General features: G+C 46.7%; 4 protein-coding genes across 4 annotated transcripts; 3 read left to right on the top strand and 1 right to left on the bottom strand.

Annotated features, from left to right (window-relative positions):
• Positions 1–401: 401 nt before the first annotated feature.
• LOC106905454 (calcium and integrin-binding family member 2-like) lies at positions 402–7655 on the bottom strand. The gene is made up of 5 exons (XM_014970301.2): positions 7537–7655; positions 7389–7423; positions 6660–6771; positions 1960–2107; positions 402–760 (listed from the first exon to the last, which is right to left on the bottom strand). The coding sequence occupies exons 1-5, from the start codon at positions 7585–7587 to the stop codon at positions 561–563; spliced, it is 546 nt and encodes a 181-aa protein (XP_014825787.2). The 5' UTR covers positions 7588–7655; the 3' UTR covers positions 402–560.
• Positions 7656–9141: 1486 nt separating this feature from the next.
• On the top strand, positions 9142–9867 carry LOC148152592 (uncharacterized). The gene has a single exon (XM_088003137.1). It carries the CDS (start codon positions 9142–9144, stop codon positions 9811–9813), a length of 672 nt encoding a protein of 223 aa, XP_087859263.1. The 3' UTR covers positions 9814–9867.
• Positions 9868–10596: 729 nt separating this feature from the next.
• On the top strand, positions 10597–18768 carry LOC106905448 (isocitrate dehydrogenase [NAD] subunit alpha, mitochondrial). The gene is made up of 11 exons (XM_014970296.2): positions 10597–10676; positions 12007–12066; positions 12548–12631; positions 12704–12818; positions 15268–15455; positions 15871–16004; positions 16086–16188; positions 16264–16328; positions 16411–16495; positions 17802–17954; positions 18092–18768. The coding sequence occupies exons 1-11, from the start codon at positions 10647–10649 to the stop codon at positions 18173–18175; spliced, it is 1101 nt and encodes a 366-aa protein (XP_014825782.1). The 5' UTR covers positions 10597–10646; the 3' UTR covers positions 18176–18768.
• A 3709-nt stretch (positions 18769–22477) lies between these two features.
• Positions 22478–25400, top strand: cog8 (component of oligomeric golgi complex 8). The gene is made up of 5 exons (XM_014970297.2): positions 22478–22901; positions 23254–23461; positions 23556–24380; positions 24753–24921; positions 25013–25400. Exons 1-5 carry the CDS (start codon positions 22582–22584, stop codon positions 25246–25248), a joined length of 1758 nt encoding a protein of 585 aa, XP_014825783.2. The 5' UTR covers positions 22478–22581; the 3' UTR covers positions 25249–25400.
• Positions 25401–25408: the final 8 nt, after the last annotated feature.

The raw sequence follows: 25408 nt of genomic DNA on the forward strand, positions 1-25408 counted from the left end.
GACGTTTCCTCTCCTACTAAGACGTTTCCTCTCTTCCTAAGACGTTTCCTCCCCTACTAAGACGTTTCCTCTCCTACTAAGACGTTTCCTCTCTTCCTAAGACGTTTCCTCTCCTACTAAGACGTTTCCTCTCTTCCTAAGACGTTTCCTCTCCTACTAAGACGTTTCCTCTCTTCCTAAGACGTTTCCTCTCTTCCTAAGACGTTTCCTCTCTTCCTAAGACATTTCCTCTCTTCCTAAGACGTTTCCTCTCCTACTAAGACGTTTCCTCTCCTACTAAGACGTTTCCTCTCTTCCTAAGACGTTTCCTCTCCTACTAAGACGTTTCCTCTCTTCCTAAGACGTTTCCTCTCTTCCTAAGACGTTTCCTCTCTTCCTAAGACGTTTCCTCTCTTCCTAAGACGTTTCCTCTCTTCCTAAGACGTTTCCTCTCTTCCTAAGACGTTTCCTCTCCTACTAAGACGTTTCCTCTCTTCCTAAGACGTTTCCTCTCCTACTAAGACGTTTCCTCTCTGCCTCAGACGTTTACCGGTGAAGCGTTGGGTGTGATGTTGGAGGCGTTACCTAAGGAAGTCTGGAGCTTTGGAGATCATGTTCTCGAAGTCGGAGAAGGAGAGCTTGCTGTCGGCGTCGAGGTCGGCCTCCTCGATGGCCTTGTCGCACACCAGAGTGACCTCCTCTGGGGTCAGTTCCCCTTTGGTCAGCTTGTTCAGGGTCTTCTGCAGATCCTCCTTACAGATGAAATTGTCCCTGTTGAAGTCTGCAGCAGGACGACACACGGCAGCTCAGCTCAGATTTTGCTTTTCATTTCATTTCTTTTATTAAAACGCTGCTAATTATTATCATTGTAAACTATTCAAAATAACTTGTGTATATTATATAAAACTGTAGACTATTCAAGATAAATTTGTAAATTATTGAAAGTAAATTTTCTAAATTATTTGAAATGAATTTCCAGATTTTGCGGGTTGTTTATGGATGTTTGTTTTGATTAGCACTGGTTTATATTTGGTTTTGTTTAATGGTATTTGCTGTTTGTAATATTTATTTTGGATGTGCCTCCCAGGCTGCCGTAGCCGGTGACTGCAGGCTGAATGACTTGAACCGTCACGATGTTTGGCACAAAGAAACCAAAGCTTCGTGTTTCCCGGTGACGTTTTGTTGTTTAAGTTTTGTATTCTAATGTTTGTGTATGTTTTTTTTTCATGGTGACATCATGATCTGCATCCAAGAAAATAAACAAAACTGAAAATCACCGTTGAGACTCAGCTGAGTAATCCAAGAGCTGGGGAGCTGCTGCGATCATTATTATTATATTTATAATAATAATGTAATAGACAGAATGGGCCTGAGGACATTTTGTGTGGACAGAAATGTTCATGTCTTTGGAGAGCTTCCATTTTAATCCAACTCCGGTTCGAACGCTAGTTGACCTCTGACCTCTGGTCCTGCAGACCTTGGTATGGGTTTGGTTTGAATGTGAACACCCAGCGGACCAGAGACCGCTCCAAAAGGAGGAAGTGGACCACAGTGCAGGGCAGCAACCAAAGCTAACCTGTTAGCCTAGCGCTAACAGCAGAAATGGCTCCTAGTCTTTAGCCAAAACTAAAGACAAACCCTTTAATCTAAAATCTGGCCAGTAGGAAATCCAGTGTTTACATGTGAACAAGCTTATTCCCAATTTCTTGTTCAATGGAAACACTCAGTTTGCACAACAGTGTTTAACAGAATATTGAAAAAGTTTTGTGCGCATTTGTAACAGAAACGCAGCGACTTTCTGCACCAAAACCAGGCGAGCAGAAACAGAAGATCAGACTGAAGTGGCGAAGGAAGGTTTGATCTTCATCACAGTTGAGCCTCAAATTTGAACAACTTTAGGTTTTATTATGTAGTAATTCTGATGGAATGAGAACCTCAGAGAGGAGTGTTCATCCTCAGTTTCATCAAAGAGCGTCCTACCGTAGATCTTGAAGGCATAGATGGTCTTCAGCTCTCTGGGGGCCATCTCACAGAGAGCTGAAAACATGTCCACGAAGTCATTGAAGCTCATGTTGCCCTGTCCGTCCTCAGAGAACGTCTCCACGATCCTGTCCCTGAACGGGTTCTCCTGCACAGACACACACTCACACTATCTTTGCAGGGACTTTCCATTGACTTCCATTCATTTCTACAGCTTAACCCCAACCCTCGCCCCAGAATGTATACCTGTTCTTTGATTTACCGTTTTACCTTTAGTCAAGGATCAGGTTACCTTATAACCTACTGGTGGAGTTTATCTTACCCACATGGCAGTGTTGTGGTACTTGAAGTTGGTCTTGGTCTTAAGACCGGTCTTAAGACCATTTATTGATGGTCTCGGACTCGTCTCAGACTCGACCGCATTTGGTCTCGGTCTGGTCTCGGGCGCTGAGGACTCGGCATTTTATTTCAAGACCAGTCGAGACCGCAACTGTGAAAATATCACTAAACGTGCAGCATACTGTCCAGTTTATTTGTTAACATCTTTGTTTTCAGTTGATGCAAAATGCACCGATTAAAATCCAAGCAACCACGTGTTTCTGTTACTCCCCCCACCCTCCCCACCTTTCACTCTCCCTCCCCCTCCCCTCCCCACCTTTCACTCGCGCGCGGCGCTCCAGGACATGCGCAGTGGTTTCCTCTCAGCGGCAGAAAATGTTTGTCTAATCGTCAGTAATATAATAGCGCTGCATAAATAGTAAGAAATCCGATGGCCACAGCTAACTCAGCAGCGCTTCGCTTTCACAGACGGTGGGGACAACGTCTAACTATTTTTGTCACTTAGAAAAGTAGCTCAAAGAAGGTAAGCTCCGTTAACGTGATGTTAGCAAAGCTAGCTGTACAGAGACACATAAGAATTTGTGATGAAAAATGTTATCACTCACTGCGCTGAATTATTGTGCGGAGGTGTTGACTGACTTGTCGCATATATGGGACAACGCTATGTCCAAAAGTCTGCAATATAGTGATGTGACATTCAGAAACAGTCGATTCATCTCCACGGCTCTTTACTTATTAGATAGGACTGGAGTGTCACTGAGATCCGTTGTTCTATCAGATAGCCATACGCTGTCAGGATAGCATAACATGCATTAAGCATTAAGAAGTCTGACCGTCAGAGGAGTTGTCAGTTCACCATACGCAGCAAGTTATGACGAAAATAAGTCATTAAATTGTTTTCAATGATAACTATATAGATATACATGTGTTGTCATGGTTTCAAAGTGTATTTAAAGCAGGTCTGGCTGCAGCAGGAGTCAGCTACAACACACGCCCGTGTAAAACTCACTTAACCGCTAAGTCAGGATGCCATACAACTGTTAATAAAGTGTATGACGATCTACGTCATGATTCTATGTTGTTGATTAAATAAAATCTCATGGTAATGACGTGTCTGACAGAAATAGACACATAGCCATACGCTGTCAGAATAGCATACATGCAGTGAGTACCATGCCAGCGCATGCGCATTAAGTCCGACCGTCAGTGTAGTTGTCAGTATACGCAACAAGTTATGACGAAAATAAGTAATTAAATTGTTTCTAATATGACATAATGTGATAACTAGATGGATATACATGCGTTGTCATGGTTTCAAAGTGTGTTTAAAGCAGGTCTGGCTGCAGCTGGATGCCATACAACTGTTAATAACCAAGTGTATGATGATCTACGTCATGATTCTATGTTGCTGATTAAATAAAATCATATGGTAATGACAGCGTATGCTGACCTGACAGAACACCTGTTCTTTGTTCTTGTAATGCTCTGTGTACACTGCATCATTATTTTATTTAATTATGTACGTTAATATTTAAATTAACAAATAACTAAAACACAAGAACCAAAGAGCACGCAGAGCATGCACATTGCTCTTTGTTTTTGTTCAAAGTGGCAGCTGTAATGTCTGCCATGGTGTCAGACTACCTGGCTTGATGTACTGGGATAGAGAGTGAAAACAGTCACGATGAGCGCCTTCTGTTTGGTTACTTCTTGCTTGTTGCTCCTTGGTCAGTGTTCATAGTTGAGCGTTATTTACCATCAGGGCATTGCCTCAATTGCTATGTTTAATGGTGCAACAGTGGTGGTTTCTTATATGAGCAATATGGGCAAATGCCCAGGGCGTTATCTTTTTAGGGATGGCACGAGACCATCACACATTTTAGCACAGAAATGGAATATTTAATATTGGTAAAATGTATTAAGTATTTAATATCTAGGTGTTTTATGGTAATATGGATCTTTCAGATTATTTTGAGAAGCAATTTTGATCATATTTTACATTTTATTGTATCATGTAGCTGTAGCTGGTCTTGGTCTTGACTCGGTCTTGACTCCCCTCGGTCTTGGTCTTGACTTGGTCTCGGACCCCAAAAGTCTTGGTCTTGTCTCGGTCTCAATACACTCTGGTCTTGGTCTTGTCTTGGTCTCGGGTTAGGTGGTCTTGAACACAACACTGCCACATGGTTTTCCTATGCCTCAGAGTGTCCTAATCGTTTAGTTTTTACCTTTATTTAGCCACTTGGGATTATGTGAAGTCCCCTTCTGCTTTACAGAGGGACACTACTTCAGTCCTAATTTTATGGCATAGATTGTTAACTGGAGTTATATAACACATAGCGAGGATTGATCAACCTTATCTGTGCTGTACTTGGGGAAGAGTGCATGGTGGTAATGGCCGAAACACCCCGGGACTGACTGATGATGTGTTCCAAATCTTAGAATATACATACCATCTTATAAGATTGTAATTATTTTTGAATATTTATTTCTGTACCTTATACTTGGGATAAGCAAAAGGAGGTGAGCTCTAGAGAGACGCCTTGCCTTTGACTCCCTACACCAATGTTTGGGTCGATTCAGGGGGATGTCATTGTGACACTAAACCATCCCTAACCCTAACCATCCCTCCATCCATCTTCTTCCGCTTATCTGGGGTCGGGTCGCGGGGGCAGCAGCTTCAGAAGGAAGGCCCAGACTTCCCTCTCCCCAGACACTTCTTCCAGCTCCTCCAGGAACCCCAAGGCGTTCCCAGGCCAGCTGAGAGACATCGTCCCTCCAGCATGTCCTGGGTCTCTTTCCCTCCTCCTGGACCAGTGGTTCTTAACCTTTTTTGAGGTACCGAACCCACCAGTTTCATATGCGCATTCACTGAACCCTTCTGTAGTGATGAATAAAATATGATTTTTTTTTTCCCCCAAATTCAAGACATAGTGGTGACCCAACTAGAGCCTAGTTGGGTCACCCCATGATCACTAAGTCTTCTTAAAAGGTAGAGTCTCTGAGAACAGTTCTTCAAAATACAGTCGGTGTTTTCAGCAAAGTTGAGCTGACTGTCCAGGAACGACCCAAATCTGCCACAGTTTCAACAGGTTGGCCATCGAGAGAAACTGGAACCACTTTAAGGTCTTATTTAGATCATTTAATTAGCTCTACATTCTTAATAGAATGTAAAATTAATAATAAATAACAAAGACTTGGCAGTATTCTGATTTATTAATGTAATTATATTAGTTGTGTTACCACCCCCACGCCACTAGAGGCAGTAGCAGGCCCGAAAAGATGCGACTAAGGAGCAGATTTAGAAGTACACCGAAAGCTACAGAATTTGGTAAAAACGGTGAGTTTTGCTGAAGTAATTAAAGACACAAGTTCAAATCCCTGCTGAGAGTGGAACTCCTTCCCGCAGCTCTGATTGGCTCGGCAATGTAACGTGATCCTCTGATTGGCTCAGCAATGTAACGTGATCCTCTGATTGGCTCAGCAATGTAACGTGATCCTCTGATTGGCTCAGCAATGTAACGTGATCCTCTGATTGGCTCAGCAATGTAACGTGATCTTCTGATTGGCTCAGCAATGTAACGTGATCCTCTGATTGGCTCAGCAATGTAACGTGATCTTCTGATTGGCTCAGCAATGTAACGTGATCCTCTGATTGGCTCAGCAATGTAACGTGATCTTCTGATTGGCTCAGCAATGTAACGTGATCCTCTGATTGGCTCAGCAATGTAACGTGATCCTCTGATTGGCTCAGCAATGTAACGTGATCTTCTGATTGGCTCAGCAATGTAACGTGATCTTCTGATTGGCTCAGCAATGTAACGTGATCTTCTGATTGGCTCAGCAATGTAACGTGATCCTCTGATTGGCTCAGCAATGTAACGTGATCTTCTGATTGGCTCAGCAATGTAACGTGATCCTCTGATTGGCTCAGCAATGTAACGTGATCTTCTGATTGGCTCAGCAATGAAACGTGATCTTCTGATTGGCTCAGCAATGTAACGTGATCTTCTGATTGGCTCAGCAATGTAACGTGATCCTCTGCAGCAAGTGATGGCAGCCCAGCCACCCTGCGGAGGAAACCCGTTTCGGCCGCTTGTATCCGGTACCTCGTTCTTTCGGTCATGACTCAAAGCTCATAATCATAGATGAGGGTGGGAACGAAGATCGACTGGTAACCCTAACCCTATCCGTAAAATCCAAAACAATGTTTTTCCTTGTGGGGACCAGAATTTTTCCCCACAACATAATATGTGTCAGGAAAATGGTCCCCACAATGCATCAAATACATGGTACACACACACTACACATCAGTAGAGACAGGCATCCACCTGTTGAAGAACAGGACATCTGGACCGGCGTACCTTGAGCTCCGGCATGGTGACGATGAGCGCCATTGGGACTTTGATGTCCGGGTTGTTGGTGTAGTCCAGTGGCACCAGGTGTGGAGCCAGCTCCCGGTACCGTCCGTGGAGGCTGCAGAGCACAGAGGACGCACTGTGAGACAACGGTCCATTCGACCTGACATCGCCCCCTGCTGACACCAGATACCACTACGACTAGACACAGTGAGACGTCCTGTCTGTCCTCTTCCTGCTGTCCATGTCCCACCAGCAAATTTAATTCTGGTCAGACCTTTCAGGACTGAATCAAATTATTTTCTATCCTGTTTGGTTTCATGATTGAATGTTCTTTAAATAAACTGGTCTAAATGGCAGCAATAAATAATTCCTCTGAAGAACTTCTCTGCCCTGTCAGCAGCATTTGTCTCATAAAAGTCCTCTTCACATGACCAAAGTATCTGCCAGGAACACCAGCCTGTCCAGCTGTACACCTCTCCACTGTCACCCTGCAGGAATCCTGACATGATGCTCCAGAGAGCAGAGTTCACACATCTATTCCGATTCTGGCTCCTACTTCTGATTACCTGGACTCTACCTGACCCGTCAGCCCCAGAGCAGCTTTTCAGAACGTTTCCGTCTGGTTTGTGGCTGAGATGATGTCTCCTTTGTCTCCTATTTCTCCGATGTCTCCGTGTCTGTGTGTCTCAGCTCTCCTCCTCCTCAGTAATGAAGTAGCGTGTGTGGACTCACCTCAGGATCTCCTTCCGGGTGAAATAGGTGCAGTCCTGTAAACAAGCAGAGAAACGGGTGAGGATCTGTCTTCGGGGACCCAATCAGCAGCCGCGGCTCCTTCCTGCCAGTTGTGGCTGTGAAGCGTCGTGATTTATGCGGGGCAGACCTGATACGCCTCCAGCTGCTCCTCGGTGAAGGTCGTCTGCTTGTTGCCCATGGTGCGCGGCGGATCGTCCCATCACAGAGCTGCATCCCACTGGAGACTCCCCCACCTCCACGCTAGGAGCTTCACATCCAGGCGGAGGCTCTGCATCCGGCTCCCAGGATGATGCTCCTTTTGCTGGATGAGGAGTGGTACACTGCCCTGATGCTTTCAGGTGCTGCTGGGAAAATCTGGCTTCCAGGACCCTGACAAAGGGACGCTAAAAATTATTTCTACGATTTATTACGTATACTTATTTAGTCTTTGTTTTACAATTTCAATATGTTTTTGTCTGTTTTGTTGAGTTAAATATTTATTAAACAACTTATCCTCATGTTATGAACAGTTCAGCCATGACAAACCCTAAACTAAATCTGGGCCGAAGTAAAGAATTTATTTATTTTTTTAAAGGTTTTCTTGGCTCTAGTGGCCTTTATTTGAAAGTAGTTTGACAGGAAAGAGGGGGAAGACATGCAGCAAATGCCACCAGGCTGGGAACTGAGCCTGTGACCACTGGCATGAGGACCAGGGCCTCACTGAGTCCATGGGCTGTGCTTTGCCCCTGCGCCACCACAGAATTTATCAGTGAAAATAAGAGTTTTACTGCTGGTCTCAGGTGTGGAGAAACTGATCATTTGGACAGAACCTGAAGGCAGCAGAGCTCTTCATTTGGTTTGCCTCAATGGAAAGTCAAATAACTACACAATTAATTTTTATATAATAGCAAAATATTCTAAAAACAATGCATTGATGCACTGGTCCTGCTGAAAAATCCATAAATTTAGTTTTTTATTTTGATTAAACTTTTATTTGACCCAATAAAAACCTTTGGGGACGAGCAGCACATGCAGTGGGGAAGGGGGGCTGGAGCACCTGCCTTTATTGGAGGGTGTTGTTTCTTAAATGGTTATTATTATTTACATTTTATTTTTATCTGTGATTCTGTCTGTGCCCTTCAACAATAAAATAAAAATAAAAATTAACCTTCAAACCCTGTTTTGTTTGTGCTGAACAGACCCTAAATCTCCTCTAGGGGGCGCTGGAGGCTCAGTGTGTAGAGTCACAAACACTAAAGGGCTTCGTTAATTTCAACCATACAGCTGCAGACATTGTAATGAAATGGAAATCCCATGATTTATACACAGGGGCGCAACTACATATTATTCAGGTGGATGTGAAAACATAAATCGACCCCCCCCCCCCAAGGAAGGTACGTCAGGGTGAAGGAGCGTAGAAAACATACGGTCGCTCTATCTGTATGTTTACCCATGAATGGTATCACTACCATGTTTTCTGTCATTGCCTTTCTAAATTCAGTGTACTAAACATGGCTAATAAGTAAAAAAATTGGCTAAAAGCTTATTTTAGGTGAAATGCTAATCCATTACGGTGGAGCACTAACTGGAGGGAAAAGATTATTAAACCCAATGTAATTGCACCGCCTGTGGCGGAGCACCTACTGGTGCTCGTGTTTTTACTAACCAGTTCTGTTTTAATTCCTCCTAGGAGAGTTTTTAGAGCTGCAACGGACATTTTTAATTTCAATGGGAAAGATTAAAACGTGAAATTATGACAAAACCCAAAGAGAAAGGAGGGACAGGAGTCCCAGACCTGTACCTGTTTTTAGGCAGCCATTACATCAGCACTCACTTTAAACAAGCTATGGACATTTTTAACAACCCAAAAACAAATGAAATGAATAGATTCTGGTTCGGATCATACCTGAGAAAACTGAAACTTTTAAAGAGTGATTTTAGAAAACCAGCAGCTTTTAACCTCCCACCAGCATACGCTTTTATACAGACATTTTTACAGAATTTTAAACTGGAAGGAGAGGAGATCAGGATTTTAACTAACCATCGTTTTATTATCTCTGTTGTGCAGGACTGGGAACCAGTGACTCCAGTGCGCGGCCTCCTGCGTGGAGACGCCAACACAGTCTGGCGCAATGTGGGCCATCCCGTCCTTCCGAACAGACTCCAGGACCCGTCCTGGATGGTGGCCCATGAGATCCTCCCGCTCAGAGCCGTTATGCACTCCTGCGGCATGTCGGCGACCTCCATCTGCCCCCGACCCGGTTGTGGCGCGCCGGAGTCAGTGAGGCACCTGCTGTGGGAGTGCAGCGCTGCCAGGGACCTGTGGGCAGAGGCCGGCTCCTTGCAATTCCCATACTTGCCAGAAAAGGAGGTCCTCGATGCACAGCTAGTGCTGTACGGGGTGAGCCACCAAAAAATGGTGTAGAAAGACTTTGCAGATATGTGTCTCACCCTCGCCACCATCAAAGACGCCATATGGACCTCCAGAAACTTGCTGGTAAGCAGGCGCAGGCAGATCCCCCCCGTGGCTGTGAGGCGTGTAAGGCGCCACCTTAAAACCCTGAACTTCACATTTTAATGGACAAAAAGCGCAACGCGACTTGGATGTAACGAGTAACGGGACAGTTTAGTAGAAATGTAGTAAAGTAGAAAGTACAGATACTTACTGTAAAATGTAGTGGAGTAAAAGTAGAAAGTACCCATTATTAAATCTACTTAAGTAAAGTACAGATACACGAAAAATGTACTTAAGTACAGTACCACTGGAAACGATCAGAGCTGCAGGTGGCGCGCCAAGGACGCAGCCACAAAGAAGAATCGCCTGCGCCTCCACCGACGGAGGCCCAGCAGCGGCGGCCTGGCAGCAGGGGGTTTCCGCTCTGAGCACCAAGCGCTGTTTGGAAGGACGGGTTATAGATACCAAAAATAATTTGATCGGATTGCCTTTTATTCTGTACAACATTATAACAGAAACATAATACAGTTGTCAGAAGTAGAAAACTCAAGATGTGAAATTAGGAGGAACACAATGACAATAAATTTTAAGTTCAAGCTTATTTTTTAAAAAATAGGACAATATGTATTTATGAACACTAACATGTAAATACATGAGATTAGAGTCGGGTGGTTAAATTTCCATCTCTAGTCTCAGGAGGATGTAAAGCAGTGAGGCATCTTTCAGTCATAGAATCTTCGCTCTGTGGCGGGCTGTTCGTAGTGAGGCATCTCGCACAAGGAGGATCTCAGGTTATCGTCAGGATGGCAGCAGGCAGCGTGTGGAGGTCACTGGTAAGAGGAAAATGTTCTGGAAGTGTTGGAAAGTCTCTACCAGTGGTTCCACCGTAGCTTTGCGGGGCTCTGAGGGGTTCGGCGGGGCTTTCTGTGGCAACCGAAGCTTCCGGGTCTCTGTTCCGGTTAGATCAAGGTTTTGACTCCACTGTTAGCCTGCTAGCTGTTAGCAGCGGTGTTGGCGTCCTTCAGCAGGGAAATCAGATGGTAGAGAAGTTCCCTCAGCTTCATCCAGAAATCTTCCCTCGTCTGTCTGGAGCGATTAGCCGGCTCATGCTGCTCACTGCTCTGCCATTTTAGTTCGTTAGTTCTCGGAACCACTGGAACTAGAGACTGGAAGCTAGTTTAGCCTCACCGACCCCAGACTCCGTTTAAAAATGACTCATTTAAGATTTCCTTCGAGTTGGACTGAAACCTATAAATGAGATTAAAGGGTCAAAGGTCAGGAAAAGAAGGTGGGGTGTCTTGTTCATTTCGGCTGAAACTGAACGCATCACTCATTAAAACAGGTGTACAGGATGTGATGTTTAGGTGTAGCAACAGAGCTCCTGTTAGTTTGAACATTGACCTCTCAGTGTAGGACAGAGCTTTAAACCAGGGCCGATCCATCATTGTTTACAAATGTTTTCTCTTGATGCTGGGCTGCCTGCCCCCCACCTGTTGCTGTGAACTGCATGCCAGCTGGCTGAAAGATGGATACTAGAAGTTTTGCCTCCTTCACAGTAGAGAGAAGTGTGAAAACTGAAGGAGCTCATTTCATTCCTCTGTTGGTGAAACATGGTGTGAAACTATTGGAGCAGACAGCCTGACTAACTGAGCAGCTTCACTGAAAACAGCTGCTAAATTCATTCATTGTTCACATGATTTCCCATAATAACCGGTTCCGACTGGTTCTAATCGGATCTGATCCGATATCTCCAGTTTGCGGGTTTCTGGTCCCAACCTGAGTTCTGCTGTAAAGTTCTGTAGAAGAGGCGGGTATTATGAGCAATAATTGATTTGATGCAGAGAAACGGGAATAAATCATGAAGAATACGCGCTTCATCTATTCACATAGTGTAAAACGGTTTTTAATGTAAAACGTTTTACACCATGAATCTCGTGGTTATTCAGTTTAAAACTTCATGTTTTTAATTTACTGTGTTCTGATTGTTTTTGTGTTTTTTAAATTTTTTTATAATTCAACATTTTTGGCGCCTGAACCACAAAGTAATAAAATAAATAATTCAACATGTGGCTTTAATGAATATCTCCACAGGAATGTTTGATTTTTTAGCTGATTAGTGTTTTAGTTGTTCAGGTGAGTAAAGCTGCTTCCTGTTTGCTGCAGGTGAGCCAGGTGATGGGCGGAGCCAACAGGAGGCCGGCTGTCTCTTCCTTCTCCAGAGGGGTGAGTGAACCGGGTCTCAGAAGTGGGTCTGGACCAGCACTTCCAGTCCCAGTTCCCCTGATGCTGCTTTAACTTTAGAATCTTCACTGGTCTGACCTCTGACCTCTGACCTGAGTCCAGCGCCTGTCTGTAGTCCTTAGGTTATTCTCTGTCCTTCAGAAGCCCAGTTGGTTCTGGATGGTTCTGGATAGTTGTCCTGGACAGGAGCAGCTTCTTAGCTGCCCTGCCTGCTTCCAGTGATGACCCGGTTCTGATCCGATGGCACCTGGACCCTTCTGCGCCTGTGGTTCTGGATGACGCACAGAACCACAGGTCTGAGGCGGGTCTGTTCTAGACAGAACCTCTCTGTGCTGTCCTGCTGGAGTCTCCTGATGGAGGGCTGGTTCTGGTCTGCTGGACCGGCACCAGGCTCAGTCTGATCTGGGTCCAGGCGGTTCTGAGGCAGTCCAGAGGAACTGATGGTGGTTCTGTTCGGTTCCAGATGCAGACGGTGACTCTGATTCCAGGAGACGGCATCGGCCCGGAGATTTCTGCCGCCGTTGTCAAGATCTTTGATGCCGCTAAGGTGAGTCGGCACCGGACCAGAACTGGGCCACCAGATCCAGAACGGAGAACTGAACTGAGTTTTCCCCTGCAGGCTCCGGTCCAATGGGAGGAGAGGAACGTGATGGCCATCAAGGGACCCGGAGGGAAGTGGATGATCCCTGCAGACGCCAAAGAATCCATGGACCGCAGCAAGATCGGCCTGAAAGGTTCTAATGCCGCTAACACTGCCGCTAATAATGCTGCTAACGCTGCTGCTAATAATGCTGCTAACGCTGCTGCTAATAATGCTGCTAACACTGCTGCTAATAATGCTGCTAATAATGCTGCTAACGCTGCTGCTAATAATGCTGCTAACGCTGCTGCTAATAATGCTGCTAACGCTGCTGCTAATAATGCTGCTAACGCTGCTGCTAATAATGCTGCTAACGCTGCTGCTAATAATGCTGCTAATAATGCTGCTAACGCTGCTGCTAATAATGCTGCTAATAATGCTGCTAACGCTGCTGCTAATAATGCTGCTAACGCTGCTGCTAATAATGCTGCTAACGCTGCTGCTAATAATGCTGCTAACGCTGCTGCTAATAATGCTGCTAATAATGCTGCTAACGCTGCTGCTAATAATGCTGCTAACGCTGCTGCTAATAATGCTGCTAACGCTGCTGCTAATAATGCTGCTAACGCTGCTGCTAATAATGCTGCTAATAATGCTGCTAACGCTGCTGCTAATAATGCTGCTAACGCTGCTGCTAATAATGCTGCTAATAATGCTGCTAACGCTGCTGCTAATAATGCTGCTAATAATGCTGCTAACGCTGCTGCTAATAATGCTGCTAACGCTGCTGCTAATAATGCTGCTAATAATGCTGCTAATAATGCTGCTAACGCTGCTGCTAATAATGCTGCTAACGCTGCTGCTAATAATGCTGCTAACGCTGCTGCTAATAATGCTGCTAATAATGCTGCTAACGCTGCTGCTAATAATGCTGCTAACGCTGCTGCTAATAATGCTGCTAATAATGCTGCTAACGCTGCTGCTAATAATGCTGCTAACGCTGCTGCTAATAATGCTGCTAATAATGCTGCTAACGCTGCTAACGCTGCTGCTAATAATGCTGCTAACGCTGCCACTAATAATGCTGCTAATGATGCGCTAACGATGAGTGATGGCTTATGTATAAGTAACTTTAATCAGATTACTGATTACCTGGTTTGGAAAGTAACTAAGTTACATTAAAAGTAACTTTTTTAGTTACTTTCAGCAACTGATAACAACAACGCTCCACCACCTGTGAAAATTGCATTGATCTTAGTCAATATTTAATTGCAAGTTATTTTATATCAACAATGTGTCTCCACTTATATGGTTAAACTGAAGGGGAGATTGTTTAATGGTTACAACAGACCAAAAAGAAAAACTTTAGTAATTTGTACATGTTTTTGTGTGTTTTTATTGTCAGGAAAACTATAAATATGATTTTAGAGCCCCCTCCCCCTGCCCCCACCCTCCAGGTTCTGTGTTACGGCCCTGTGTCGGAGCGCAGCGCACAGAGCTCCTCCTGCTGCACAGATTTGTGACACTTATCTTAATATTAATTATTATAATGGCGTTTAGTTGCACAACTTTACAAACTTGCTCATTCGTGGCTGTTTTCACGTTTTTTACGCCGTTCATATTAGTCTCGATGTTTCCAGTTTTCTGGAGCGCAACGCGAAGCTCGACGTCATTCAGAGGTAAAATATTAACATTAACAAAGACAAGCGGGACGGATCATCTGGGAAATGATGGACAAGGAGCGTCTGACTAAAAGTAACTGGATCTCAGACTAATTCTGGGATTTATTATGAGTCTCTGCTTATTTCCAAGCCCAAATGAGTAACTTCATGTTCAGAAAGGAGCCCAAAAAAGCTCAGCCAGTGACTCATTAAATTTGCAAGCAACTTTAGAAATAAAACAAGCCCAAAGCTGCTTATAATAATCAGACTTGGCGACAGAAACTCAAAATAGTTCCTGTTTTTTCACCAACAAAATGCACATCTCCCTCCATTGTTTGTTTCTGTCGCATAGAAACGGCGATCACTCCCCAAGATGCACAGAGGAAATAAAATTAAATTACAAAAGAAAATAGTACCAGTGGTTTGGATAAGTACCTAAAGTCTGACTACTGGATTTGAAATAGCATCGTGTTAGATTACTCCTCACTGAAAAAAGTGGTGCGACTGCTAGCGCACTGCAGCTAATGCTGATTCTGCCGCCAACGATACGGCTGACGCTGCAGCGGACGCTAACGATTCCGCAAATGATGCTGCGGCGAAGTTGCTCCTGTTGCTCCTGTTGCTGTGTTGCTCCTGTTGCTGTGTTGCTCCTGTTGCTCCTGTTGCTGTGTTGCTCCTGTTGCTCCTGTTGCTGTGTTGCTCCTGTTGCTCCTGTTGCTGTGTTGCTCCTGTTGCTGTGTTGCTCCTGTTGCTCCTGTTGCTGTGTTGCTCCTGTTGCTGTATTGCTCCTGTTGCTCCTGTTGCTGTATTGCTCCTGTTGCTGTGTTGCTCCTGTTGCTGTGTTGCTCCTGTTGCTCCTGTTGCTGTATTGCTCCTGTTGCTGTGTTGCTCCTGTTGCTCCTGTTGCTGTATTGCTCACCAATCTGGCCTCTACTCGTCCAGGTCCTCTGAAGACCCCCATCGCCGCCGGTCATCCATCCATGAACCTGCTGCTCAGGAAGACCTTTGACCTCTACGCCAACGTGCGTCCCTGCGTCTCCATCGAGGGCTACAGAACGCCGTACACAGACGTGGACCTGGTCACCATCCGGGAGAACACGGAGGGCGAGTACAGCGGCATCGAACACGTGGTGAGTAGAAGGAGGAGTTCTCTTGTTCCTCCACCTCGGACCTTTGTGGTTTCATCTTGGATTTCTTTTCAACCTCTTGCCCGGTTCTGGTCAGGTTCTGTTTCCTTTTAGACCCATCTCTCTTTCTGATCCCAGCCCCCACATCCTGATTCTGCCACCACCATGCTTCACTGTAAGCAGGCTAATGTTCATGCTAGATAACCACAGGGAACTCTTCACCCTGAATGCTCTTGCAGAGACTCTGCTGCCCCCTGCTGGTGATAACTTGTAACAAGCCTGAATATAAGCTAAATACTTGTGGGAGCTACGTATTAGCAGAAGCTAATGCTAGAAGAAGGGAAGCCTTCAGTTCCTGCCGGTTCCTCCTCCAGTCCATCAGAAACCTGAGCATGTGGTTCTGGTCCGGTTGTTCCAGATCGTGGACGGCGTCGTTCAGAGCATCAAGCTGATCACGGAGGACGCCAGCAGACGCATTGCGGAGTACGCCTTTGAGTACGCCCGGAACAACCAGAGGAGCAGCGTGACGGCCGTCCACAAGGCCAACATCATGTGAGGCTGCCGTCCCGGTCGGCTTCTCTGCAGTTCTGGAGAACCGGGCCGGACTGATGCGGGTCTGCCGTCTCTCTGCAGGCGCATGTCGGACGGGCTGTTCCTCAGGAAGTGTCGGGAAGTGGCCGAGAACTTCAAGGACGTGAAGTTCACAGAGATGTACCTGGACACGGTGTGCCTCAATGTGAGTCCGAACGGATCCGGTTCTGACCCAGATCTGGGAAACGCCTCCCCTTTAACCTGTCCCGTGTTCTTCCAGATGGTTCAGGACCCGACCCAGTTCGATGTCCTGGTCATGCCCAACCTGTACGGAGACATCCTCAGGTAAGTCACACGCTGTCGGCCAATCAGAGGCCTTCAATCTGAGCGCTGACCTTAGGTGACCTTCTGACCTTGTGTGTTTCAGTGACCTGTGTGCTGGTTTGATTGGAGGACTGGGAGTCACTCCTAGCGGAAACATCGGCGCCAACGGAGTCGCCATCTTTGAGTCGGTGAGAGCCTCAGAATCATCCACTTCTGATGGCGGCCTGGTTCTGATGGCGGCCTGGTTCTGATGGCGGCCTGGTTCTGATGGCGGCCTGGTAGACTGTCCTAGTGGTTCCAGTGTCAATAACCCCGATCCACTGGGTCTGGGTTTAATAAGCAGATTTTAAAGATCTCACTTCATAGATAGATTATTATTATTACCGTATTTTCTGCGCTATAAGGCGCATAGAATAGATGCTACTGTCGAGGCTGAAGTTACGTTATGCATCCACTAGATGGAGCTGCACTAAAGGGAATGTCAACAAAACAGTCCGACTCCGGTTGGCGAGGAGAGCCTTCTGGGGCCGGGGCGGGGCTGGACGATGGTCACCCTTCTCCGTTCGCGCACAGCATGTTGGTGGAGAACGTGGCGCTAAATGACCTGCAGACGACCTGATTCTAGATCAGTGGTTCTTAACCTGGGTTCGGTCGAACTCCAGGGGTTCGGCGGAGCCTCTGCCGCGGAGGTAAAAACACACTTGTGTAAAGTGGTGATGACGCCCCGCTTTGCCATCACTTGCTGATCCTTGCTGCAAGTGATCTTGCAGCAAGGATCACTTGTCATGTGTTCAGTGCACATGACAAGTGATCTGAACATGAACTTGTCATGTTCAGAGCTGCGGAGGAGCACTGATTGAAGGAGTTCCACTCTCAGCATGGATTTGAACTTGTGTCTTTAATTACTTCTGTGTCGGGGGTGGGGGTGGAATAAGAAGGGTTCGGTAAATGCGCCTATGCAACTGGGGGTTTCAGTACCTCAATAAAGGTTAAGAACCACTGATCTAGACGGTCAGTAGGTAGATAGGTCAGTCAGACTTTATTAACAAACCAGCATTCTGACAACTATCCCAGCATGCACTGCGCGCTGCTTCTTCTACGGGTGAAAATGAAGTCGGCGGCTGCTTACCGTAGTTGCTGGACCTGTTGTGGCTCAATATTGGTCCATATATAAGGGGCACTGTCGGCTGTTTTAGGTGCGCCTTACAGTGCGGAAAATATGGTATTATTGTTATTACTATTACTTTAGTCACAGTTCTGGTTCCAGACACTCACTGATGCTGCTTGGATCCTGAAAGGAAGCGGGTCCAAGTGGAAAACCGTTTGGACCAACCAATTGTTGGTTGTGCAGGAAGGAGATTGGATCAGAACCAGGAGACGTGGCGCAGTCCTAACAGAACCCAGCAGAGGGCGTGATGCCTGCCGGGTTCTGTGTCTTCAGAATCAGAACCAGTCTGTGAGAGAGAGTGAACCGGACCTGTGTGTGTCCTGCAGGTGCACGGAACCGCCCCAGACATCGCGGGCCTGGATCTGGCCAACCCGACCGCCCTGCTGCTCAGCGCCGTCATGATGCTGCGCCACATGGGGCTGCACCAACACGCCGCCAAGATCCAGACGGCGTGCTTCGACACCATCAAGGAGAAGAAGGTGAGGCAGTTCTGATGGGTTCTGAGGCCGCTGGTCATAATGATTTGATCGATGTGGCACATGAGACTCTTTAAAGTTAATCAGTCGCTAAATGATTGGTGCTGTTGCCGTGGTAACGAGTGCTGCTGCTGTTCCAGGTGCTGACCAAGGACTTAGGAGGAAACTCCAAGTGCTCCGAGTTCACCACTGAAATCTGCCGTCGAGTCCAAGACCTGGACTGAAACCAGAGTGCGAAGGGCGGGGCTTCGTGGCCCCTCCTCCTCTCCGAGGGGGCGGGGCTCCGTGACCCCTCCTCCTCCTCTCCGAGGGGGCGGGGCTCCGTGACCCCTCCTCCTCCTCCTCTCCGAGGGGGCGGGGCTCCGTGACCCCTCCTCCTCCTCTCAGAGGGGGCGGGGCTCCGTGACCCCTCCTCCTCTCAGAGGGGGCGGGGCTCCGTGACCCCTCCTCCTCCTCTCAGAGGGGGCGGGGCTTTGTGACCCCTCCTCCTCTCAGAGGGGGCGGGGCTTTGTGACCCCTCCTCCTCCTCTCAGAGGGGGCGGGGCTCCGTGACCCCTCCTCCTCCTCACCGAGGGGGCGGGGCTTTGTGTCCAAAACATTCTCATCTAGGATGATGCACAAATGAAACCTGACCATGAATGAGATTCAACCAAATATCATCTGATTGATGACATCAGCTCGTCGCTGTTGCTTAGTAACTTTTTTAACGTTAGTTCTGCATCAGTGCAGCTCAAGTGTCTTATTTATTGTTTCTACTTCCTGTTCTGTTCACTTCCTGCCTGCAGAACCACAAATATAAAAGGTTCATGAAGAAGAAGAGTCTGGTGTGTTTAATGACCATCCTCTTCATCGCTTCCTCTTCCTCCCTGAACAGCCACTGACGGTTCTGATTGGCTGACTAGAGTCGGGTTAATTCCTTATTTGTAATTAAAGTAGGAAATTTAACACAAACTGATTATAAGTCAATAAATACTAATGAATGTTTCATTCAGTTACTTATTACCTATTTACACATTTAGAGTCTGTGCATCAAATCATTATATTTATTTCAACTGTTTTTATCTGAGTGAAAAACATGAATCATCTTCTGATCCATCTCTGTTCTAGAGGTTCTCAAATTTGGACACCCAAAATAAATAACTACATTCAGTCATTAATTAAATGTGTCATGAAGTAAAACTTAAAATGTAATAGACAAAATAATGAAAAGATAATTTTATCTGTCAAACTTGCCCATCAGAGTCGAGGGGCGGGGATAACCCTGATCTGTTGAACTGAGCTAAAAGTTTAGCCTGATTCTTTAAAAGTCCCAGCAGGATGCAGTCCAGATCACAGCTGCTCAAGTCCAGCCTGCAGCTCCTGACCCCAACAGGCATCAATCCCCTCAGAACAGGCCTGGTAGTGAGCTGCTCATCGGATTCAGGTGTTGGAGCAGGATGCAGGTTTTAGCTCTGGATGACTGGACCGGGTCCAACTGATCTACGTTCCATCTTCTGCTAACTGTAGAATCTGTTCAACAGTTGTCCACTCCATGTTTGCCATGATTTTCCAAACATCAGGCTGAACTAGCGGAGTGCCTTGGCATTAGCCCCGCCCACATCCCCGCAGCCTGTGACGCTGCGATGAGAGGCTGGAGGATTAGCAGCGGTGGCTAGCCACCGTCACCCAAGACAGCAGGATGCACAGCTGAAGTCTTCCACGTTCTCTTTATTTCACTTTGTCCATGTGAAGCCAGTATTCGGTTATTGTGTCACGTTTTTAACGTGCGTACAATTACACTTGACATACATTCACTGATATAACTGAATTTTAATGATGCTGTGACCAGTGGTGGAGAAAATACTCTAACAAAGTATTAAAATTAAAAGTACTGGCTGAATGTACCACCTAATCGCTAATACAATACCATTCAGTGTACCTATTTAATTTTAATACATCAGTAATGCACCATTTAATGAACAATGCCAACGATGAAGCATGTTTTTATTGGGTTTAGATTTAGCATCAGAATTTCAGGGGTACCTGCAGAGTTAAATGTAATTAGATGAAGTGAGAGAAATTATTAAACCTTTGAAATGTTTCATTTAACATAACATTCAAGTCCCTAAAAAAAGGACTTGAACAGACCTAACAAGTGTCGAGTGACTTGGAAAACATCCCGTCTCCTGTCCTATCAGCATGAAGTTCACTTTTTTGCCTGGTGGCATTTATTTTGAAATAAATCCACCAGGAAGGGTGTGAAAAGAAGGAGGTGGGGGAGGACATCCCACCGAGGAAGAGGAGTCGAACTTGGGACGACCGGACCACCTACCCCGAGACCTGCGGTACCTGACACAATAAAATGTGGAATATGATCAAAACTGCTTCTTAAATTGATCTGAGATCCACATAAACACCCAGATTTTAAACACTTAGAGCTGAAATAAATTTAACCAACATCATTATCAATTTAAACTCTTTGTTCTGCTTTTTTTCTGTGTCTGTGCCACAATCTGCCATGGTCTCCTGCCACCCTAACAAGATAACGCCCTGGGTGGTTGCCCATATCGTCCATGTCAGAAACCACAACTGCATTAAACAGAGCAATTAAGACACCTAATGGTAAACGACACTCAACTATGAGCACTGACCAAGGAGCAACAGGCGCTCGCTGTAACATCTGCTACCATGAGCTCTGCTGCTCTCCCGTTCTTGTGTTTTATTTATTCGAGTTACAAATGTGCTTTATTATTTCTAATTCATGTTCTATTGAGTATTTGTGAATTTGATCTCATTTAGTTATTTTTATTTGCTGTTTTGTTACAGCGTCCTGCGCTGCTGACGGTGAGACAAGGGACAGTTTGCTGCTGCGATATGTTTGTTTTCTGTAGTCGTTTATGGTCTCGGGCACATTTTGTTAATTACTGTTTGTTACTGTGTTGTGTAGCAGTTTTTAGCTATTCTGACCGTTATTGTGGATTTGTTGTGTAACCTGGTTGTATTTATCTTTTGTTATAATTACACAAAATGTCTTTTTTGGGGTTATTTGTATTGTTCCTTACCTGACTGAAACGCCTCTATGAAACTGTCATTGTTTTAACCTGTTACTTTAAAATTGGAAGCCCCTCCTTTTTATTTCTTCTTCTGTGGTATTGTCATTAAATTATTTGCACCCCTTAGACCCTCCCCTTTTGTCATGTTGTCCTGCAGGAGAGGTGTGTGCAGTTTATTTTTCATAAATATATTCAGTTTATTTTTAAATCTATTAACTTAATTTTTGTTATGTACTTTTGTTTTGTGTAGGACTTGGAGTGGGCGGCCTTTAACACGGTTGTTTTCTGTTTGCTCTCGTCAGAATAAATCGAGAAACCATCCAGTTTTGAAGACAAACTGGCACAGCCTGATCAATCAATAAAACCAGCACAACGCGGAAAGGATCCAGTTACAATTGGACAGTTTTATTGACAGTTTTCTTTAAGCGCAAACATGTCCCCCAGTCTGGCTGAATGATTTCCACGACCCGTTACATTCGCTGATTAAATAAATATCAATGTATTTAAATAGAATAATAGTTACTGCAAAGTAGCAGAGCATTACAAGAACAAAGAACGGCTCTCAGTGAGGCTCCAGTCCTGTCATTAATAGTAAAGAGCCGTTCAGAAGAATTGGATCGTTTGTGAATGTCACACCACTGTATTGCAGACTTTGGTCACAGTGTTGTCCCATATATGCAACAGGTCAGTCAACACTTCCGCACAATAATTCAGGGCAGCGAGCAACAACATGTTTTCATAGCAAATGCAATTTGTCCCTGTACAGTTAGCTTTGCTAATATCACTTCCAAAGACCTTACCTTTCTTTGAGCTTCTTTTCTAAGTGACAATAAAAGCTAGATGTAGTTCCCACCGTCTGTCACCATATCTGATGATTTATTTAACGAATTATGTTACTGATGATTAGACAGACATCTTCTCTGTCAGACATCTTCGCTCAGATGATGTCTGACATCATCTGAGCGAATATCTTGGAGCTCCGTATGTGAGTGAAAGGGAGAGGCGATGGGTAACAACAGATACACATAATTAGTAAGTCACATTATTGCTTGGATTTCACAGCACCACGTTAAATCCCTGAACTTTACATTTTAATGAACAAATCAAAAAAGCGCAATGCAACCTGGATGTAATGAGTAACGCAACAGCTTTATAGAAATGTAGTGAAGTAAAAAGTATAGATACTTACTGTAAAATATAGTGAAGTAAAAGAAGAAAGTATCCACAATTAAATGTACTTAAGTACAGATACATGAAAATTTTACTTAAGTACAGTAATGAAGTACTTGTACTTTTTTTTTTACCATACTGTACTGTAATTGTTTTTTACAGTACTGTAAAGAACAATTTTCTTCATGGTTTCATTAATGATTGAATTAATGTTTGAATTTATTCATTAAATTTTGTCCCGTTTGACCCTCCATACTAAAAACCTAGCTGGCAAAGTCTTTCAGTCCGTCCGCTAGGGGGCGGTGCAGCGCATCTTAATTAGCTGTTACAGCAGAAGAAGCAGGAACAGGAAGTGGTTGTCACCTCCGGCTTGAAAGCAAAGCTGAGGTTCGGACTCGGACGGATCCAGCGGTTTCGGCTACAGCAACATGGACGTGGAGGATGAGAGCATCCTGGTGTCCGTCTTCAAGGACAGCTTCCCGGACAGCTGGAGGGACAACCCGGACTTCTCGGCCTACCTGTCCGAGCTCAGCGCCTGTGGCCTGGAGAAGCTGAGCCGGGAGCCGGAGCGGCTGGCCGAAGAGCGGAACCAGATCCTGCAGCAGACCCGGGAGCTGGCCTTCTCCAACTACCAGACCTTCATCCGAACCGCGGACTGCACCGAGCACATCTACCGGGATTTCGGCCGGGTGGAGGGCAGCGTGTCCCGGCTGCTGGACAAGCTTCCCCGGTTCGGAGAGAGGTGCAGGTCGGTATCGGTCCGGGTGGAGGCCGATCCACTGTTTGTTGCTTTAGACCCAGTCTTGGTTCTGTAGAACCTTTAATCTGTGAAAACGCTAAATATGTTGACCAGGTTTACTGCGGTCCAGTTACAGAGACGGAACCACTCAATATCCTCCTTTCTAAAACACGTTTTGACTTTTAGCTGTAAATGTAGCGGTGATGCCGATCAGATCCACCAGGCAGCGCAGGAATAGACCAGACTGTAATTTGTAAAGTTTGAGAATTCAGAATGACCTGGATCTGAAACATCCAGATCGTCCGAGGGGCAGCAGCGCTTCCGGAGTAGGAACCTTCCAGACTGACCAGTGTTTCCTCAGGACCTTCATGACGGAAGCGGAGGAGATCGCCGTCAGCCGGCGGATGAACAGCCTGACTCTGAACCGGCACACGGAGATCCTGGAGATCCTGGAGATCCCGCAGCTGATGGACACCTGCGTCCGCAACGGCTACTATGAGGAGGCGCTGGAGCTGGCTGCCTACGTCCGCCGGCTGGAGAGGAAGCACGCCGCACTACCTGTGATCCAGGTGAGAATGGGCTGTGGACGGCAGGCCTGCTGGGCCTCCATCACTGATGGACGCGTGTCCTCCAGCAGGTTTGATGTTGCGGTGTCTCCCGCAGGACATCGTGCGGGACGTGCGGCAGGCGGCGCAGCTGATGCTGAACCAGCTGCTGCAGCAGCTGCGCTCCAACGCACAGCTCCCCGTGTGCCTGCGTGTGATTGGCTACCTGCGGCGGATGGACGTGTTCACGGAGGCGGAGCTCCGAGTGAAGTTCCTGCAGGCGCGCGGCGGCTGGCTGAGCTCCGTGCTGGACGCCGTCCCCGATGACGATCCTTATATTCACATCACCAAGACGGTGGAGGCGTGCCGGGTCCACCTGTTCGACATCATCACGCAGTACCGCGCCATCTTCTCTGACGACGACCCACTGGCGGCCCCCGTGGGGCCCCCGGGCGCCCAGGGCGAGGCAGCCATCTTCCACGGCTGGGTGGCGCAGAGGGTGGCGGAGTTCCTGATGACGCTGGAGAAGGACCTGCGGCGCGGGGTGGGGCCCCGGCTGGACTCGCTGCTGGGCCAGTGCATGTACTTCGGCCTGTCGTTCAGCAGGGTGGGGGCCGACTTCCGGGGCCAGCTGGCGCCGCTCTTCCAGCAGGTGGCGTTGGAGGCCTTCCAGGCAGCGCTGCAGGAAGCGGCGGGCCGCTTCCAGGAGGACATGAACCGCTACACGCTGGTGGCCCTGCCAGTGGCGCTGGGGGGCGCCCTGGCCCCTGCGGCCCCCGGCATACAGCCTGGTACCCTGCAGCCCCCCACCACCCTGCTGGACTTCCCGCCGCTGGCCTGCTTCCTCAACCACATCCTGAGCGCCTTCAATGACCTGCGGCTCTGCTGCCCCCTGGGGGCGGCCCAAGACGTCAGCCGCAGCCTGGAGGATGTCCTGAGGACGGTGAGTGTGAAGGTGGCTTATTGTGTGCCCCCTTCACAGAATAAGCTACGCCCCTTCCAAAATCAGAATTAGATAAAATGATTAATGGTTTCTCACTGGATAATCAAAGTTCTTTCATCTTTTTGGATGCCATATTTTCACATCAACTTAAAAAGCCATTTATTTATTTCTATTTTTACTGCCAGTTTTGGCAGGATGGGTGCTCCATACATTTTGTCACTTTTTGATTTTCCTCTGCTGCTCAATGAAACTTGGTTTCTGCGCCGTCCCAGTCTGCATTTTGATTAGTTTAAAGATAAAAGCATTCAATTAGCCACTGTCTGTTCGCTTTGGTTCTGTTGGGTCCTGGTTCTGACCCATCTCCCCCTGCAGGTGACGCGTATCATTGTGGCATTCCACCGGGCCGAGCAGTCGGCCTTCAGCAGCAGAGAGGAGGATTTGTTTGTCCAGTTCTGCTCGTCGTTCGCCGATGACCTTTTGCCCTTCCTTACCCGCTGTCTGCAGGTTCTGTTCCCTCCGGCCCAGTTGGCGCTGGTTCTGGGTGAGCGAGTGGCCCGCAGCATCACTGTTTGCAGTGAGAACCTGGAGGAAGTGTTGTGGGTTCTGATCCAGGTGTCTCCCTCTCTCTCCAGGTGTTCCTGCGTCTCAGCTGCACAGGTACGGCGGTCTGGGCCGCATCGACGTCTCTGCCATCCTGCAGCCTCTGGACTTCATTCTCCCTCAGAAGGAACCAGAACCAGAACTGCTGCTGCCAGAGGCCAACATCCTGGCAGAGCAGGGCTCGCTCACGCAGCCGGAACCAGAACCGGAACCTTCTCAGCCGGGCCGCACAGAGACCACAGCAGAACTGGGGACTGATGCAGAGTGACGGGCCAGAACCAGAACCTCAGCAGGGTTCTGATGGACTTGCAGAATCATTGTGGGTGATGGGATCTTGAAGACGTGCAGCTGTACCAAACCGTCAGAACCGAACTTTCTGGGTCAGCAGTTTTCTTCTGTTCATTAAAACATCAGTTTTAATCTTGTTG

The sequence above is a fragment of the Poecilia mexicana genome, unplaced genomic scaffold, assembly GCF_051168715.1.
Source record: "Poecilia mexicana isolate PSO_F unplaced genomic scaffold, ASM5116871v1 scaffold_23, whole genome shotgun sequence".
Classification (NCBI taxonomy): Eukaryota; Metazoa; Chordata; class Actinopteri; order Cyprinodontiformes; family Poeciliidae; genus Poecilia; species Poecilia mexicana.